The sequence below is a fragment of the Aspergillus glaucus genome, assembly GCF_001890805.1.
Source record: "Aspergillus glaucus CBS 516.65 unplaced genomic scaffold ASPGLscaffold_24, whole genome shotgun sequence".
Taxonomy (NCBI): domain Eukaryota; kingdom Fungi; phylum Ascomycota; class Eurotiomycetes; order Eurotiales; family Aspergillaceae; genus Aspergillus; species Aspergillus glaucus.
Genome location: NW_019170476.1, coordinates 109,930 through 127,129, shown reverse-complemented (window position 1 = coordinate 127,129; position 17,200 = coordinate 109,930). Strand labels below are relative to the sequence as shown.

Genomic DNA, 17,200 nt, shown 5'->3' with positions numbered 1-17,200 from the left:
TGTGGCGTTTTGTGTGCAGCCACCTGATGGCAATTGACACGTATCGCACACAAAACACATCCTCGTTTCATCTCTCAGTCAAACCACTGCTTTAGGCCAAGGACAATTATTGCTCCACTACAGTGGGACAATGGGCTAAGCTCCACAGATCATTGAACCACAGATTACACTCAGATGGATCGACTTAGTCCGTGAATCCTACCAATATTGAATTTCGACCCTGCACCGATAACAGAACCGCATTATCCAGCACTATGCAAAGCTCAGACAGCTTACTGCGTCTCAATACAAGTAATCCGTAAATCTCGAGACGAACCCAGGTATGCTGTCCGCACAACCATGGATCTAGCTAACGCGAACTCTATAGATCGGCCATGACTCGGGTCCCAAGCTAATTATCGCCGTTATAACAGTATCCGTGGTTCATTCTCGTATTCAGTTTGGCAGATCTAACGAAGCAAGGGGAGAGATCTTTGGTCCGCAGTAGGTGTTCCAGGGGTAGAAGGATTGAGATATACGGGATTGGGAAAGACGACAAGGCGTTCGATCAAGGATGCACCCGTCTATAGAGCCTGGACCTGCCTCTGGCCATAGCTTTCCAACGCCATCATGCTAGAACATTGCTTGATTGCAAGTTCAGTCATTTGTCTCGAGGACGGGCGGCGAGCGTTAGACCATAAGGTTGCTGGGCTTAGAGTTCTGGCATTGCAGCGGATGCAACCATAGTGCGGATGTACACCAGACTAATACATTGAGATGTAGCGATTTGTCGACGAAAACGGACATTCATGGAATAGACTATCTCCGAATGGCACGGAATAAAAACCAGCCGTGATGGTCCTATCCTATCAATATATATCGACTATTCGAGCGATGGGATACAGAATATCGGCAGATTATACACTTATCAGGTAGCAACGACTGGTAATTACAATTGAACTCGTCTTCAGCCTGATATAACCATGCTTACTTCCCGCATCATGCATCCATAGATAGCGGTCAGCTCAACATGTGACCTCAGCTTCCTTGCAGTCGACCATCATTTCATTCCAAAAAGTCCAACATCTCCAAATTCAACATCATGGCTTTGGACATCATAATCGTCGGCGCAGGCATCTCGGGCCTCTGCACGGCCATCGCCCTTCGACGGGCTGGTCACAAAGTGCAGGTATATTCCCAACTACTCATCACCATTCCTCTTGCTGACAGATTAGATCTTTGAGAAATCCCGCTTCGCAACCGAAATTGGCGCTGCCGTCTCCCTAGCTCCAAATGGCGTCCTTGTCTTGGAACATCTTGGTTTTGATTTCGCTCGAGCGCAAGCGTGCCGGCACAAGGCTTGGGAAGTGATGGACGGTTTGACGTTGAGACAGATTACGATTCAGAGCCTGGAAAACGTTGCTAGTATTACTGGGTCGGATTACCATACCGTTCACCGCGTGGATCTGCACAAGGAGCTGCTGAGGCTAGCTCTGGAGACCACGTCGGCGGAGAGTATCTCCACGTCACCGGTGAAAATCCAATACGGTTCCCCGATTGCCGATGTCGACGCGCTCAACGGCCAGGTATACCTAACTGATGGCACCGTCCACTCTGCCGATCTAGTTATCGCAGCAGATGGACTCCACTCCACAGTACGTGGATGCGTAGTTCCACCAGACTCAAACACGAGCAACAGGGCTATTGAAACGGGGATGAGCGCATTCCGTTTTTTACTGCCTACGGAGACGCTCATGGCTAGACCGGAAATCAGGGATGCCATGCGCATGAAAACGGGAGATTCGGCTCTGTTGGCGGATACGTCGAGGGTTGATAGTGTGCAGCATATGATTTGGTATGGGTGTCGAGGGTGCGTCGTTCTTTCCACTCGTTGTTGGCACGGATTGTACTAAAGAAGCAATAGAAATCAAGTCCAGAACTTCGTTGGCATCCATCTAACCCGAGAACCAGAGAGGAGCTCTGGCGATGCGAAGTCAGACATGCTACAAGAATTCGGCCACTTCAACCAAATCGTCCCGGAGATAATCAAGTACGCTCTTCACCCCGTTTCCTACAGTCTCATGGCTAACAATAGACCAGCCTCGCTGACGACGTAAAATGCTGGCCCCTCCTGATCCACGAACCCCTCAAAACATGGATCTACCATAAAGTCCTCCTCATTGGCGATGCCGCTCACGCTGTACCTCCCTTCCCCACTCCCTATTATTTCCATATATATCTCTAATAGGTGTGGTGTAGATGCTCCCCTTCGGCGGCCAAGGCGCAAACCAAGCCATCGAAGACGCCGGTGCAATCAGCATCCTCTTCCGGGATCTGCATAGTGCAGAAGATCTCCCCGCGCGATTGGCATTGTTTGAAAAAGTACGCACAAAACGAGCGTCGAGAGTACAGGTTCTTTCAACGGTTAGAGTTGGGAAGGAGAAGGAGGTTGAGGGGAGGGTAATGAAATATATGGAGGATGGGATGGATGGTATGTTTTTGTTGTTATTATTGTTATTGGTGTCATCGTGGATGATGCTGACTGGATAGTTCCGAATACGTTTGCGAGTCGGTTGGTTCATGATTCTGGGTATGCATTCCTATATTCTCCGAGGTGGTGGGATAGAGCTAATTGGAACAGATTTAATGTGCTTGAACGATGTGAGGAGGAGTTGAAGGCTGTTTGATGTAATATCTTCCAGATTGATGTTATTCTCTGGTTGGTGAGAGTGAGGAATTGGTCATCAAACGGACCAAAACCAATCCAGAACCAAACAGCGTTCCACAAGATCTAGACAGACGATTTATCCCGAAATATTCCTGATTTCGTTGAAGAAGTCGTAATATCCTGTTGCCAACGTGTGTTAGCGGGTTCTGAATGGTCTTGAGATTTACTTCGACCATTTTCAATAACTTGATCAATTTGTCCGGCTATTTTAGCAAGTCTCGACGGGGTCTCTGTCGGTATCGTCTAGAATACCAAGTCAGATACGTTAATGTAAATGGCAGGATATGGTTAACCCAAATCGTCAGGATCTCGAAAGTATAGGCACCCTCACGATGAACAATCGCGTGGATGACCGCGTCAGGCCAATGGGCCAGCGTATTGTCATCTGCAATTCGTTCCTCCACGCCTCGTCAGGGTCGTGAAAGCAAGTCATCATGTCTGAAGCAACCTATCCAACGCTCTCGCATTACCCAGCAAGCCTTGGCTGCCAGTCTGTACGCATCCGGCTTTTTGGTACTTCATGCACCACAACTGCAACGTGTTGAGCTCCCTGTGCATTTCCTCAGATAGCGATGAGCCATCTTTTATGAAGAGGGGATGCAAAGATAATACTCGTGTCTTCAAAAATTAAGCGTTCCCTTGCAAACAGATCACATTTTGAGCATGGCGAGCTATCCATGCTCACTTCATGGAAATGTCATGCAGAAGCTTCCCACTAGGAAGGGCAGAAACCACAAGCGAAAAGGTTGATAGTTGTTTACCCACTTATGGTGTCCCGGGTTTGTTTACTTCGTTTGTTGTGCTCTCATGTCATCCCTCTTTGAATGTCTGAGAAGAGCCGACCCATCTGATTTATTGTTGCTAAGCTAGGTGTGCTAGCAAAGGAACCTTTTTTTCTTGGTTGAGTACTATCGCTGTGTTGGTCGGCAATGACGTTGGGAATTATTGTAGCCATTGTAAGACTGGTAGTACTGGAAGTAGTAGAAGTCTATTGAGGATGGACTCAATGCCTTATGAAAAAGTAGACCGGCTCAGTATATGCCTATATTAAGTGCAGATGTCTATACATGTGTCCGACAGAGTGCCGTAAGGGAAATACCAGAAGCTAGTGAAATGACAGCAGGAAGAAAAAGAAGAAGAAGAAAGTGACCTCATCCCGACATTCACCCGATCCCGGATATCCAACATCAACTTTCCTAATCGGGTAAGTGACCCATTCGGCACTAACGACCGCATGTCTTAAATCGGTCCAATCGGATGCTGGACCCTGGGCATCCGGACGGATATTATTTATAGCCTGAGGACAACGAGTGAATATAAGTACCACGTCTGCTCTGACCAGAATCATCTCATCTCATTATCCTCAATCGCAAAAAAGCCAATTCCAAAATGAAGATTTCCGCTGCCATTGCCACCGCTGCCCTCGCCGCCGGCGCTACGGCTTTTGACAAGTACCTGCGTACGTCCCTCACTCTTCACAACATACATACCGTGCATAACTAATCAAGCATAACAGCCTGGGGCAAGCGCGACTACTCTTGCGTCAACGTCTACCAAGGCGTCCCCGACAACTCCACCGTCGCCCCCGGCACCACCATCGACATCCGTTTCAACCGTGCCCCTACCACTAACTGCGAGGACCCCCTGGCCCAGTACCCGGGTGACTACTACAGCGTCTGGCTGTACAACAACCCCGTTCGCAACCTGGACACGATCAACTACGATCATCAGGTTAAGCTCACAGATGGCTTCTCTGAGAAGGATGGCAAGGTGTCCATTACCATCCCCGAGGATCTGCCCACTGTGGACGACGAGAGTGTGTGGTATCTGCGTCTGAGCGGTTCGTTGTCGACGGCTCCTCAGATGCCTACGATTTACAATGCGGCGGGTCCGTTTACTATCCAGAAGCAGGAGTAAACAGCTTGGTTTGATTTATTGCATGTGTATATAGCAAAGCGGAATTCTGTCATGTTATATAATAAACCTATAACTGTTGGGAAACGAAACAGTAACAAATCCCAACATGTAATATAAACATACCTCCATCACCACCTGGGCGAGTCAGTATAAATATCTCACATAAGAACGTACTCCGGTTGTCTTGCTCTTGCTCGGATTCTCATTTTGAAAAACTTCCGTACACATGCACCCATCGTCGCCGATCCGTCGGTGAGTCTGATGCGCTGCGCAGCTCTGATTTCTTAGCCTCCAATATGGCCAATCTCTGGCTCATCTTCAGTTCCTTTCCTTGTTTCCCTGAGAGCTCCTCAAGCCGGCCAACTTCGTTTCTTAGCGTCTTGATCTCAACAGATGGAATTTTTGCGATAGTTCTTCAAAGCGGGTGTTGAAGTCGGTAGTTGAATCCATCGCTTCTTCGTTATTCTTAGAGATGTCAGCATTAGCATCAGCTCTCGGGATGCCGGGCTGCCCACTTCCCCCTCGGCGTTTTCTTCAGGCACATCTCGGGATGATGAACTCTGTAAATGAATGCGTGCTTCCTCGAGATCTAGTGTACAGAGTGTTTGTAACTGTTCTTCGATTCCATTATGGAAATCCGCGCTCCATGTCACGTATTGTGATTTGAGGTTTTCGAAACTCTGTTGAAGATCTTGGAGTGGGTCTATAGTTAGTTTCTGCCATGGTCGCGATAGAAAATTGAATGTACGCTGGTAGTGGGTTGAAAGTGCAAATTATTTTGTTCGTTGCATTTTAAGTAGCACTGAAAGAGAAGCATACTTAAAATTATGACATAGTTATTATACACCTTGTACCTAAGAAGTAACTGCGAACGAAATCGATGATAGCAAAGAAGTATGGCATATCATTTTATTGATAAAAATGCCTTCACGGTTGTGATCACCTTCGAAGCATCTATGACGGATTCTGTTTAGAGGTGAGAACTGCGATGTCAGACCACTTGGCCTTTGAAATGAGCTTGAATGATTCGAGGGCTCTGTCCGAATTTTGCCAATTTATCTTCCGGACCTAGCTTTAATGGCTCGTCTAGCAGAAGTAGGTTTTTCCATAGGAGGTACAGTGTTCCAACTTCCTTCGATTTTTGAGTTGAAAGCTTTCGGTATGAGGACACAGCTGTAACCATCAGTGTCTTTTTTATAGACATCATCTCTGTTCGTTTGCGAAGTAGTCATAGTCTCAGCTGAAAGCTTTTCCTCATTATAGATGTCAATAGCCCAAAAAGTAGGTCTACCACTTGTTAGCACCTTTCACTGTCTTTAACTCAAGTCAAACACCAGCTCTATACGCAACGCGATACTCGATTTTCCCTTCTGCGATCGCGGCAAATTAGTTGATTGTATTCCAACCGTTGAGGCTCGGGATTTCGTCTTTGCTGGTGTCGTCCCATGGTCAAACCGTCTCGGGGACTTTGCCCGATTAAAGACTGCCATGTTCAATCACGCCTGGTTTGTGCACCAGATTGTTGGCATCTTTTATGCGGCTCATAACAGTAAAGCTGGTCTCTGGCGTATGTTTCCAGGTACCGACAGTGCATCTGGAAAGACCAGGTCGGTCCAAATGTGTTGTGTACTGTTCCATGCTTGCAGCATCTGGGCCATGCACTAGTTGGTTTTCTCTGCTATCCTGCGAGAGAATTTGAACGCCCCATGTATGGGTTTCGATGAATGTGCTCACTCATTTCGTAGTCAGATATAAGCGCTGACGTTTCCATAGATATTGGGTGACTTCAGTAGAAGTTCCAATTTCTGTCTCGCAGGTATGTATCTACCCAGCGTTCACAAACTGGTTTCATCCTTGCGTATAGCGAGCTCCTGCTTCATTGCTTTGAATCACTTTCTTTTCGTCCAAAATTTCAAGTCTTGGATAGTCCTATCCAACTTTATTCCGTCCTCGAATTGAAAGATGAAAGGGATTGCCGTAAGTCAGGCCCCCGTTCTTTCGTTGCGTTTTGTATCCGAATTTCGCGTTTCAACCTCGAAAGAGTTCGTTGAAGAAATCTTCTATTAATTGGCTCGGTAAAAGATAGAATGTATCTCGGTCTGCAGGATCTAAATTGTTGCTTCTTGTTGCCTCTTGAACGGTCTCACCAACCCGCTGTAATTGGTGGAAGCATTCGTGGTGGTAATGATTGGTGAAAGCGGTAGTGATGGTGCTGGTAGTGATGATGATAATAGCTGGGATTACTAGAGTTGCTTGCCTAGTTTCTTGTTGGGAAAAGGGTCGAGAGAAACAGCACCATGTTCCTGTCGGTATAAAAATGACCCGTAGGCGTACTAAGGAACAGTACGTATAACCAGGGTATGGTGTTTAGAAATGCTAAAGAAGGCATTTCAAGGACAGCCTATGTATTTGTCCAAAACCTTTGGAGTTATTACCGCCGGGAAGTCAACATTCTCTGCTCTTTTACACGGAAAATGGCAGCTTGCACCCAGATCAGTTCGTATGATCGTCAATATCGCTTGGATATTTCACACAAGCCCGGTGGAATTACTCAATTCTTGGTCTTGTTACCTTCAGATCGAATCCATACTTTGGCGACGTTCAGGCAACGCGGTGGTAACAACCATTGAGTTGCTGTCTGCGAGGAAGGGATGACCGTGTGTTTCTCGGCCATGCTCTGCATAAGCAGCAAATTAATTAATTGCGGTAGCTGCAGTCGCTCCATGAAGACGAAGGAAAATATCCACGCGGTGCCGCCTGTATTTGCTTGTACTGTGGAGGCGTGCGTACTTCGAAACGTCTGTATCATATACCAGGTTGGCTCCCTCTTGCTTCTGTCGACGGAGCTGTATCGTTCGAGTGAAATTAGCGCCTAGAACTTTCCGATCCCTCTGTGAGAGTGGCTTTTGGACTATCAAGTTTCCTCTGCGTCCCGTTTCTTGTCCAGTTACCGCAATACAGCGAGTTTTTCTGCCAGGATAGTCACGGTGCCATTTATTTCTGTTTGCGGTTCGCGCATCACATTCAGCTCGACCTGATGGTTGAGCATGAATTGGGCGCTCTCGATGTTCCCAGTAAACTGCGAACCATCATGAAACTGTCTTCGCCATTCCAGATTCTGCATTAGGTATCTGAGACTCTCCACGAGGCTTAACTCCCGACTTTGTGTCTGCAGTAAGATCGAATGGTTGATCGATGCTGCCTTCGGATGCCTGTGAACCGTTGTCTGCTAGTGTTAGTTTTCTTGTTCTTGTTCTTGTTCTTCTTTATCATATCATTTTGCTGATATGCGTGGTAAGTCTTCTAACGGATGGTTCGTAAAATGATGGTAAGAATGGTATAAATGGTGGAAATAGTAGTGAGTATAATAAAGGGAGACAATCCATCAGTTTCGTTTGAAGAATGAAACGAGGGCGGCTATAGAATGAAAAGGGCGCTCTGCTCCCACCGTGTAGAGGGCATATTCCCGAAAGAGATACAACGTATTCCCAGTAAAAGCATACTACTATATAGCATACAACACTATAGGACGAGAAGCAGGATCAATCAGCTTTGCTGATGAAGTAGGATATATAGAAGAATGATGGAGCGAGAGGAAAAGAGACGTTTATATACCCCCAAACTTTTAACCATCAGCTACTGGCAGTGCATGACATAGTGCATTCACCAAGGGAAAACTAAACAAGAAGGAAAAGACTCAGAAGTCCTCTATGATCTGGATTCCATTGTCACTGCATCTGGGGAGGAAACCCTAATCATCATTCATCCCCAGTCAGCGTCATCGGACATCAGTCCCGTGGACGGCATGGAAAGCATCTCCGTCTTCAACACCCTACCTACTAAGACGGCAACATTCGTGATGTTTGTATGCATCTTCGTAGGATATATTCCATCGATAAGTCACAGTAAGACCATCTAACTTTCTAGAAACTATATTAGACAAGTAAACTAATCTAGATTCATCATTCGTCGCATGTACATACAGCAGAACTCCCCGCCCCCATCTAATATACTATCCCCTAGGCACAACAAACCTCGGTCTCGCACACTTCACATCAAAACTCGACACAGACCCCGGCAAAACCTGACACGAACTCTCCGTCCTCGAAGTAACATTCCTCACACTCTGCGTACAATTCTTCCCCCTAAACAATTCAATCACACACCCCGGGCTAATATCATCCTTAATGAACCCCAACGCGCTACCATGCCGGATATCGTTCCGACAAGCCGTGGTCCCGTTTCCGGAAAATGTATCCTGAGGTCCTGTGCAGTTTGTGTTTTGGAAGAGGAAGAATTCCCAGGATACCGGGTGATTGTTGCCGTTTTGTCGGGGGAAGTTGACTGCTGGGACTGCTGTGGCGCTTGCTCCGAAGAGGCCGAGGAGGGCGAGGAGGGTGGTGGCCTTCATTGTCTAGATACTGGTATGGTCTGGACGGACTGGGGCTGCGGATGTAGCTCCGGGATCAGCTGCAGAGCAGAGCAGAGCAGTGTCTTTTCTTTTTGTTAGCGAATGTAGTTCTCTAGAGACTAAGAGGGCAGTCTCACCAGGTTGCAACAGTTAGAATCTGGCCCAATTGACAGACCACGGACAAGGTCGTCTGTTTAAATAACCAAGAGCAAATGAATACATCATCATAACCCAATCTGTCGAGGCAAGGAATGTTATCGGAGAATTCTCCCGTGGTTCGCTAATCAAGGCCCAGTGGCAATAGAACTAAGACATCATCGAACAAGCCCAGAATCGATTGTCGAACATACAGAGTTTACATGTACCATGGACGCAGGTCACAGAGCTGACGACCCCTGAATATTGATTGTGTCATTTTATGCACATAAGTCTAGACCGGGTCTGGAGATGTTTTATTAAACAACTCAAAACATTGGTATAGATTTATTGCTTCCCTTGCATCCTCTGCAACAGCGTTTCTGTAAATCGCCAAATACGTGATGAATCATGCGCATCAAAAGCAGCCCCCGTATAATATGTCCGCCGATGTCCCTGCAACGCATTCAACTCCCGATAGAAACCGATAGCAATAGTTTCAGGCGATACCTTCAGTTCAAACGGCGAATGCGCTTCGTAGGCCACATATTCCGGATTGCTACTATTCACCTGCAGATACTGCACGGCCTGCGACATGGCCTCCTTGACATTGTCCTCACTGATAAAATCCTCACTCCCATACAAGATGCTGTAAAGACCCGGCACGGCGGTTGGGGTCAAGACATACACGCCCGGCAATGGCGGGAGGTTATACTGTGTCTCGTTTGCGCGGTTAAAGGCGGTTATCCCAGCAGGCAGGCCGTCGACCCGCGCTAGGGCCGTGTAGTAACAGCTGCTGCTGAACAGGCCGAAGAGCCCTTGTTCAACTTCGTCCAGATCGTAGCCGTCCAGGTTTTCCAGTGTGGGTGGTATGGCGGAAATAACCTGCTTTGTTCGAATGCTCTGGTGACCGTCTGGTGTCTGTATGTCGATGTGTACCCAATCCGGGTCGCTGTCGCGGTCCATGGAAACTACGGTGCTGTTGAAGAAGATGTCGGCTGCCAATTGCTCCGCAGCACCCACATACAGCGCGCCGTTGTTGCGGTTAGTCGTCTGGAGGAAGCCGTTCTGAATGGCGTCCAGCACCTCTAACGAAACGTATTTCATCACGTAAATCGTCGGTAGTTGCAGGAGATCACCCACACCCTGCGCATAGGAGAAGATGATATCCACCACTGCGCCAAGGTCATGCTTCTGAACAAACTCGCCAAACGGTAGCGTTAGGTCTTCAGGCACCGGATCCGGTAGGTCGAACCCAACGGCTAAATAGGGGTACTTCAGCAGTTGCACCGCATACCGGGATAGGGCGTCGGAGACATTACCCTGCGAAGCGTCGACAGGTGTCCCGGAACGGAAATCGATGCGCTGGGGCTGCTCTCCGCCAGACGGAGGCACGGTGGTCAAGGGGATACCGAAATGGTTGAAGTAGTCTTGAACGACCGTCAAGTTTTCGTAGAAGATCACGCCGAAGTCAACGTGTGTGCCGGTAGCTGAGTCGAAGTAGGTGTCGGTATGGCCGCCCAGCCTACCGCTTTTCTCGATAACGGCAACAGTTCGATTCCTCTCGCGCAGATTAACGGCCGCGTATGTGCCCGCTGAGCCACCGCCAATAACAGTCACATCGCGAGTGATGACCTGGGCGGAGCTCAGGCCGAGGCAAGCTAGAAGTGAGATCACGGTACCAACGCGCATGATGCTGTGCCGTAAAACGATATACAAGAGCCAAAATGGATGAAAGTCTTTATCTCGAAGGAAACCCACCTGTATATATCATTGAACAGCCACAGTGGGTGCACCCTGTACGACTCACCCGTTTGACAGTCCGGGGAATTTTGGTAAGTATGGTTGTCTGGCATTCGTTTGCTGATACCGAAAATAGCCGACATTATTGAAAACCCACACTACCTATTGGTTTCCTGGTAACGCTGGTGGGAGTTTACCAATCAGTCCAATGGCTATGAGTTGAGCTTTAGATATGTTACCGGAGGCATGCCTTGGTATTACAACTGTCGCTCCATGGCAGTGAGGTTGCAAGGGATGTGTACCACCAGGAACTGGCGATCTCAGGCATGAGCATTCCAGAGTGCAACACCCGTCCTGAAAGACAAGCTGCAAACGTCGAAGCTCGAGACTATCATGGTCAACAGGATGAAAACAAACGACCAGAATTGAGTGCCACTTCACATTTCAAAGACATGCTCAGTCGGGTAGCCCAGTTCCACATGACATTTGTAGATGGTCGGGGAGCAAGTAGGGCATGTTTAAAAACAACAGAAATAGGATAGATACAGCACACTAAACAGAAACGCCAAAAATGCAACCATATATTGGATCATATTGCTAGATGTCGGGGCCGAAATACTTCATCGCCCATTCCTGTTCGTCCATGTCCCTCTTGTCCTTTACTTGCCTATGGGATGGAGGTGCTATTAGCGCTGTGCCGTCAAGGTCATGGTAGTAAAACCGCCGCAAGACTCTTGCAGCGTCCCACTTAACGCCATTAAGTGCCCATGCCAGAGCAAAATGCACATCCTCTGCTAGCTTCCTTCGCGAAATCCTCTCAGAAGAGACAATTGCTTCCAGTAGAAGCTTGATTCCTGCAGCGAAGTTCCGGTTCACTGCATAAAACAGTGGGATTTCATTGTATTCAGTGAGATGAAGAGGGTCTGCGCCTCTCCCCAGGAGTAATTTCAGGCTGTACGCATCCCGTTCGAGGATAGGAAACCATATATTTGTCGTATTACAGACTGTCCTATTAATCTGAACGCCGTTGCTGAATAGTATGTCGAGCATACTTTCAATTTCCTCAGGGGAGCGTGCTTGAAAAGCATGATAAATGATGTCCTGGCTTCCATCACGCTGATGTGAGCGGTATAACTCAGAATCAAAAAGGCACCATCCATTCTCAAGCAGGATTTTGAGGGCAGGGGCATTGTGTGCCTCTAATGCCAGCTCTACTGCTTTCGTTGAGCGATAGTACTTGGTTCGACCAGAGACAATTCCACGCTGGAAAAGCAACGCAAGCACGCCGGATGTGTCCCATGTCGCAGCCCTCTCTAGGACTTTGCGCTCATCTTCTGGTTTCACTCGCCGATCCAACACCATCCCAGCGACCGCTAGATTATTACGGAGAATTGCCTCCCTCAACAGAGAGTCGCCATCTTTATCGACCCGGATATCAGCGCCATGTTCAAGCAGGAATTTGAACATAGACTTATCGGCCGCGGCAGAAGACAATATATCATTTTCACCATCGGATCGCCAGCAATTCAGGTCTACCCCTCTTGCCAATAATAACTTGACAATTTGCATTTGCCTTGAGTAAACGGCTGCTAGATATGGATACTTGAGGGCAGCACCATGATCCAGCAGCATTTCTAACACTCTCACATGTCCAAATGTAGCTGCCCACACACTCGCCGTGCAGTCATCCTCCAAATTTCAAACCAAGGTCACCACAAGTCTTGATAATTGCTTCTGGATCACAGCCATGTTTGAGCAATCGCTCTACAAGTGTTTCGGAGCCAGAGGCAGCTGCAATGCATATGAACGTAGCTTGTCCATCATGGTCCGTTGGGAGCGTGCTGAGATCCATGTGGTCCAGTAAGAGTTTTGCAGTTTCTATGCGCTCATCGTCCATGGCTTCACGGAATGGTAGCATGGTGATTGGCTCCTCTCCCCTCATAGGGTTCAAACCCGCGCCATGTTCACTGAGAAAACGAACGGCATTGTTTTGGCCCTTTTTAGCAGCATAGCAAATTGCCGTTTTCACCGCGTTCCCCGTTACGTTAGAATAATCGGTGTTCACGTTCAACCCCAGTTCGAGCAAATACTAAAGTATATCCACCCGGTCGTGTTCGGCCGCGAGCATAAATGGAGACATTGCCTCCTCGAGCTTAGGATCGCAGCGCATCTCCTCCACCAAGAACTTGACCATAGGGAGAGATCCGGCCGATACTATCGCGTCGGTAAACAACTTATCGACACGCCGATATCCTCCGTTCGTTTCATTTGCGAGTAACATTCTAGCCACGGCGACATACCCTCTTCGCACTACATAATAAAAGGGCCGTTCGCGCCGGAGCCGTGAAGACGGATCTGGGCCGATTCCCTTATCCAGAAGCACGCGCACTATGGCTTCATGTCTGTCATTTACCGCTAATAACATTAGGTTTCCACCCACATAGTGGTCGATATCCCGAATGGGAACTTCATCCAGGAGCTTCTTTGCAATTCCTTCTTTCCTATGCTCTGCTGCCCATTTCAGAATTGAAGCGGGCATTGAACACGAAAAATAGCCGACATTGTAATGCCGGTAAAAAAGACGATTCAATAGGGCATAAAGGCGGCAGTGTACTTGGGAAAGCGCGCTGATATCCCAAGCGAGATCGAGTGACTTAGCAACTGACAAGAGGATTTCATTTGGAAGTGCTAAGAGACTCATTGCGATTGGTAGTCAAATAACATGTCTCGGACTGAAAAAGGTGACTACAGGTCAGCTCACCGGCGCCATGTGAGCTCAGCTCACCAATGCGCTCATCGTTGTTAAAGTAGTAGTATTGAACTAGTTTAAGGGGACGATTATGCGGTAAAGGTCAAAACAAAGTGAAATCAATTATTTGTGGGCGCCAGTGAGTCGACCCTCATATCAGGTGACCATCATGTGATAAAAAGTGGGCCACCGGTGAGCCGAGCTTAGTGGGCGCCGGTGAGCTGACCTGTAACCTGATGTTGATTTGCTTATCTTATCTAATCTATCTTATCTAACTATGTCTACGGGGTGTTATGTGACTTGCCTTCCGTATCCGGTAATCCTCGGGTCTCCGCTGCAAGGAGAACAGCCACCGGAGATCAGCCCGATTTCCAACCTCGCTGCTTCCCCAAGTTGACCGATCTCCTTTCTTCTCTGCATGTGGCGGTGCGATTGTCAACATGCCCGAGGTTAAATATGGGGAACATGACCTTAGCTTTATCCTGGAGCTGAAGTTGTATATTCTGATGAAAGTCAAGGTGGATTAATAGTTGGTCCGATTACCGAGGTTGACAGACCTTTCATATACGGACACACACACATTCGGTCAAGATAGCCAAGCACTCATTCCATCACCTTTGTGTCTATAGAGATAGAGATCAATGTTATCCTCCTTGTGTAATTAAAATTCGTCGCCTACAGCCTCGTGCAGTCCGGATAATCGACTCCCCCGACTTCCCCGATACGGAGTTTTAACCGCTACATTGGTTTATCCGTTTCATATTCTTCTCAATCACTAACAAGATGATTTTTGCATCGGACCATCCTCGTCTTAACAGTAGGTCATCTCATGAATGGAGATCTTGGTATGCTGCTAATTGTACACCAGTTCCCACCACCCACTCCATCTGGGACTTCTTGTTCGACTCGGAGTATTCATGCCTTGATCGAACGCCCGCGGCTGAACTGGCCGGATTCACCAATTCTGTAACCAAAGAGCGAGTCCGGTACGATGCGCTCAAGGACTACACCACCTACCTCTCGACGGCTCTCGTGAAGAAACATGGCCTCCAGCCCGGCGAAACGGTAGCTTTGTTCAGTCCCAACACCATCTGGTATCCGGTAGCCATGCTGGGAACTATCCGTGCAGGTGGGATCATTTCCGGCGCATCGCCAGCGTACAATATCGAGGAAATGACCTATGCACTGAAGACGGCGCAGGCTAAGATTCTCATGACGGTGCCGTCGTCCATGTCGGTGGCTATTCCTGCTGCGCAGAATGCTGGTATTCCTAGAGAGCGGATCTTTCTGCTTGAGGGTGACCATGAGGGGTATACGAACATGCAGCAATTGCTGGAGATGGGCAAAAGCTATGGTTCGGATCAGACAGCGGTGTTTAAAATTCCCCATGGAAAGACGAATCGTGATGTTTGTGGGTTTTTGAGCTTTAGTAGTGGTACTACTGGGCTTCCTAAAGCTGTATGTGGCCGACTTCCCACTGCTCTTGGATACTTCTGACTCGTTAGGTGATGATCGCCCATCATAACGTTATTGCTCAATGCATGCAAGTCCAACAAGTGACGCCGTCGGATTATAAGAAAGCACTCGCCGTATTGCCTCTTTTTCACAGTGAGCCTAGCCTCTTCATTCTTTCCATAGCGAAGCTAACCAGACAGTCACCGGTCTCGTACACCAAATGCACCTACCCGTCCTCCTCAACATCGAGGTCGTTATGATACCCTCCTTCACAATGGACAGCATGCTGGAAGCCGTTTCCGAGTACAAGATCTCAGACCTTCTCCTTGTCCCTCCACTCGTCATCCGATTGGTGCATGACTCCACTACCTCAAAGTACGACCTCTCACACATAACGCGTTTTACCTCAGGCGCCGCGCCTATCTCCGGCGAACTCATACAAAAGCTCGAAATCAAATTCCCCCAAACTGGCTTCAAGCAGGGATACGGCATGACAGAATCCTGCAGCTGCATCACAACTCATCCCCCGGACAAGCAGTCGTACACTTACGCAGCGCGCGTGGGTACCATTGTCGCTAATACGGATGTCAAGATAATCGACGTTGATACTGGCAAGGAGCTTGGCTACAACGAGCAGGGTGAGATTCTCGCGCGTGGACCGCAAATCACGATGGGTTACCTGAGCAATGAGAAAGCAACCCGGGAAACATTTGATGCAGATGGCTGGCTGCATACGGGTGATGTGGGCTATATCGACCACGAAGGCTTTATCACGATCACGGACCGCATTAAGGAAATGATCAAGGTCAAGGGGATTGGCGTGTCGCCGGCAGAATTGGAAGATCTTCTGCTAGGTCATGAGGCTGTCGCTGATGCTGCTGTTACTTCAACTCCCGATGCGTATTCCGGAGAACGGCCGAAGGCGTTTGTGGTTACAAAAGCGACTGGTCTTGATGAAGCGGCCCTGATGGAGCTTGGACGACAGTTGATCAAGTACGTTCATGATAACAAGGTCCGGCACAAGGCCGTTGCGGAAATGGAGTTTGTAAAGGAGATACCTAAGAGTGCGAGTGGGAAGATTCTACGAAGGATGCTTAAGAACAAGCCTGTTAGTGGTTTGGTCGTACGGGAGAATGTGCGGGCAAAGCTGTGACCCCATAGGTGGAGGCAAATTAGGACAGATATTATATACTTCAATGGTATCAATTACACCTATACTGCAAATTGAGTATATACAAGCCATAGCTTAGTTAACACCCAGCGCCTTAAGAATCTCCTGTCCAACACCAGTAGCACTAGCCGGGTTCTGACCCGTAATCAAAACCGCCCCATTACCCGTCTTGGAAACAACAACCTTCTCGCCCCAAGGCTGGTCAGCCTTAACATACTGACCACCCGTCACCCGGACGAGCTCATCCTCAAGCATGTACGGCATGAGAGGAGTGAGACCAGCCTGGTCCTCCTCGACGTTCGAGAAACCAGTCACAACAGAGGCGTTGGTGAGCAAGGGCTGACCGGCGGCAGACGTCGCGCGGAGGAAGACGGTAGGACCGTGGCAGACGGCTGAGACGGGCTTCTTGGCCTCGGAGAAGGACTGGATGAGGGCGAGGGAGGTGGGGTCGTAGTGTAGGTCGTACATGGCTGTTCATACATCAGCCATCATCATCCCATAACACAACACTTTTTAAGGAATGGGGAACTTACGTCCATGACCGCCAACGTAAAAGAGGGCATCAAACTCATTAACCTTCGGCAACACATCCGCCAACTTGACCGTGTTTTTCCACAACTCCTGGCCATTCTGCAGGAAGTCCGCGGAGACAGGGTCGTTCTTGAACATCTCGACGGAGTTAGGGTCGAGGGGTGCTTCGCCGCCCTTGGGCGAGGCAATCACCAGCTCGGCCTTGTCCTTCAGGACATGGTAGGGGTGGGCGAATTCGGGCTGTTTTCGTTAGAATGTCTGCAAGGCTACTAAGTGGGTGGACGTACGAGGTACCAGCCAGTGGGCTTGCCATTGGCGGGGAAGTGGTCGTGGGAGGAGAGGACGATGAGGACTTTAGGGGCCATTGTGAGTGATTGCAAT

General features: G+C 48.5%; 7 protein-coding genes across 7 annotated transcripts; 3 read left to right on the top strand and 4 right to left on the bottom strand.

Annotated features, from left to right (window-relative positions):
• Positions 1–994: 994 nt before the first annotated feature.
• Positions 995–2,843, top strand: ASPGLDRAFT_51546 (FAD-dependent oxidoreductase). The gene is made up of 7 exons (XM_022547555.1): positions 995–1,168; positions 1,215–1,849; positions 1,904–2,029; positions 2,080–2,179; positions 2,239–2,470; positions 2,530–2,569; positions 2,621–2,843. Exons 1-7 carry the CDS (start codon positions 1,082–1,084, stop codon positions 2,664–2,666), a joined length of 1,266 nt encoding a protein of 421 aa, XP_022397033.1. The 5' UTR covers positions 995–1,081; the 3' UTR covers positions 2,667–2,843.
• Positions 2,844–4,096: 1,253 nt separating this feature from the next.
• On the top strand, positions 4,097–4,624 carry ASPGLDRAFT_69435 (uncharacterized protein; the record flags this gene model as incomplete). Its single annotated transcript, XM_022549370.1, has 2 exons — positions 4,097–4,166; positions 4,224–4,624. 2 exons carry the CDS (start codon positions 4,097–4,099, stop codon positions 4,622–4,624), a joined length of 471 nt encoding a protein of 156 aa, XP_022397032.1.
• A 2,947-nt stretch (positions 4,625–7,571) lies between these two features.
• On the bottom strand, positions 7,572–9,035 carry ASPGLDRAFT_39031 (uncharacterized protein; the record flags this gene model as incomplete). Its single annotated transcript, XM_022545018.1, has 2 exons — positions 7,572–7,850; positions 8,679–9,035. The coding sequence occupies 2 exons, from the start codon at positions 9,033–9,035 to the stop codon at positions 7,572–7,574; spliced, it is 636 nt and encodes a 211-aa protein (XP_022397031.1).
• Positions 9,036–9,375: 340 nt separating this feature from the next.
• Positions 9,376–11,214, bottom strand: ASPGLDRAFT_863576 (amine oxidase, flavin-containing superfamily). Its single transcript, XM_022550380.1, has 2 exons — positions 11,153–11,214; positions 9,376–11,095 (listed from the first exon to the last, which is right to left on the bottom strand). The coding sequence occupies exon 2, from the start codon at positions 10,860–10,862 to the stop codon at positions 9,519–9,521; it is 1,344 nt and encodes a 447-aa protein (XP_022397030.1). The 5' UTR covers positions 10,863–11,095; positions 11,153–11,214; the 3' UTR covers positions 9,376–9,518.
• A 296-nt stretch (positions 11,215–11,510) lies between these two features.
• On the bottom strand, positions 11,511–12,831 carry ASPGLDRAFT_29025 (ankyrin repeat domain-containing protein; the record flags this gene model as incomplete). The annotated part of the gene is made up of 2 exons (XM_022543816.1): positions 11,511–12,574; positions 12,618–12,831. The coding sequence occupies 2 exons, from the start codon at positions 12,829–12,831 to the stop codon at positions 11,511–11,513; spliced, it is 1,278 nt and encodes a 425-aa protein (XP_022397029.1).
• A 1,486-nt stretch (positions 12,832–14,317) lies between these two features.
• On the top strand, positions 14,318–16,317 carry ASPGLDRAFT_863253 (acyl--CoA ligase). The gene is made up of 4 exons (XM_022550378.1): positions 14,318–14,479; positions 14,531–15,120; positions 15,168–15,270; positions 15,318–16,317. Exons 1-4 carry the CDS (start codon positions 14,446–14,448, stop codon positions 16,268–16,270), a joined length of 1,680 nt encoding a protein of 559 aa, XP_022397028.1. The 5' UTR covers positions 14,318–14,445; the 3' UTR covers positions 16,271–16,317.
• A 46-nt stretch (positions 16,318–16,363) lies between these two features.
• On the bottom strand, positions 16,364–17,184 carry ASPGLDRAFT_135036 (type 1 glutamine amidotransferase domain-containing protein; the record flags this gene model as incomplete). Its single annotated transcript, XM_022541339.1, has 3 exons — positions 16,364–16,758; positions 16,822–17,059; positions 17,107–17,184. The coding sequence occupies 3 exons, from the start codon at positions 17,182–17,184 to the stop codon at positions 16,364–16,366; spliced, it is 711 nt and encodes a 236-aa protein (XP_022397027.1).
• Between the last annotated feature and the right edge of the window lie 16 nt (positions 17,185–17,200).

Excerpts from the sequence above, each read along its gene's own strand:
- ASPGLDRAFT_51546 (XM_022547555.1), top strand. The coding sequence starts at position 1,082 with ATGGCTTTGGACATCATAATCGTCGGCGCAGGCATCTCGGGCCTCTGC. Across the intron at positions 1,850-1,903 it reads ATTTGGTATGGGTGTCGAGG|AAATCAAGTCCAGAACTTCG; the intron begins GTGCGTCGTTCT and ends AAGAAGCAATAG. Across the intron at positions 2,570-2,620 it reads CGGTTGGTTCATGATTCTGG|ATTTAATGTGCTTGAACGAT; the intron begins GTATGCATTCCT and ends TAATTGGAACAG.
- ASPGLDRAFT_863576 (XM_022550380.1), bottom strand. The coding sequence starts at position 10,862 with ATGCGCGTTGGTACCGTGATCTCACTTCTAGCTTGCCTCGGCCTGAGC.
- ASPGLDRAFT_863253 (XM_022550378.1), top strand. The coding sequence starts at position 14,446 with ATGATTTTTGCATCGGACCATCCTCGTCTTAACA. Across the intron at positions 14,480-14,530 it reads GGACCATCCTCGTCTTAACA|TTCCCACCACCCACTCCATC; the intron begins GTAGGTCATCTC and ends ATTGTACACCAG. Across the intron at positions 15,271-15,317 it reads CGTATTGCCTCTTTTTCACA|TCACCGGTCTCGTACACCAA; the intron begins GTGAGCCTAGCC and ends CTAACCAGACAG.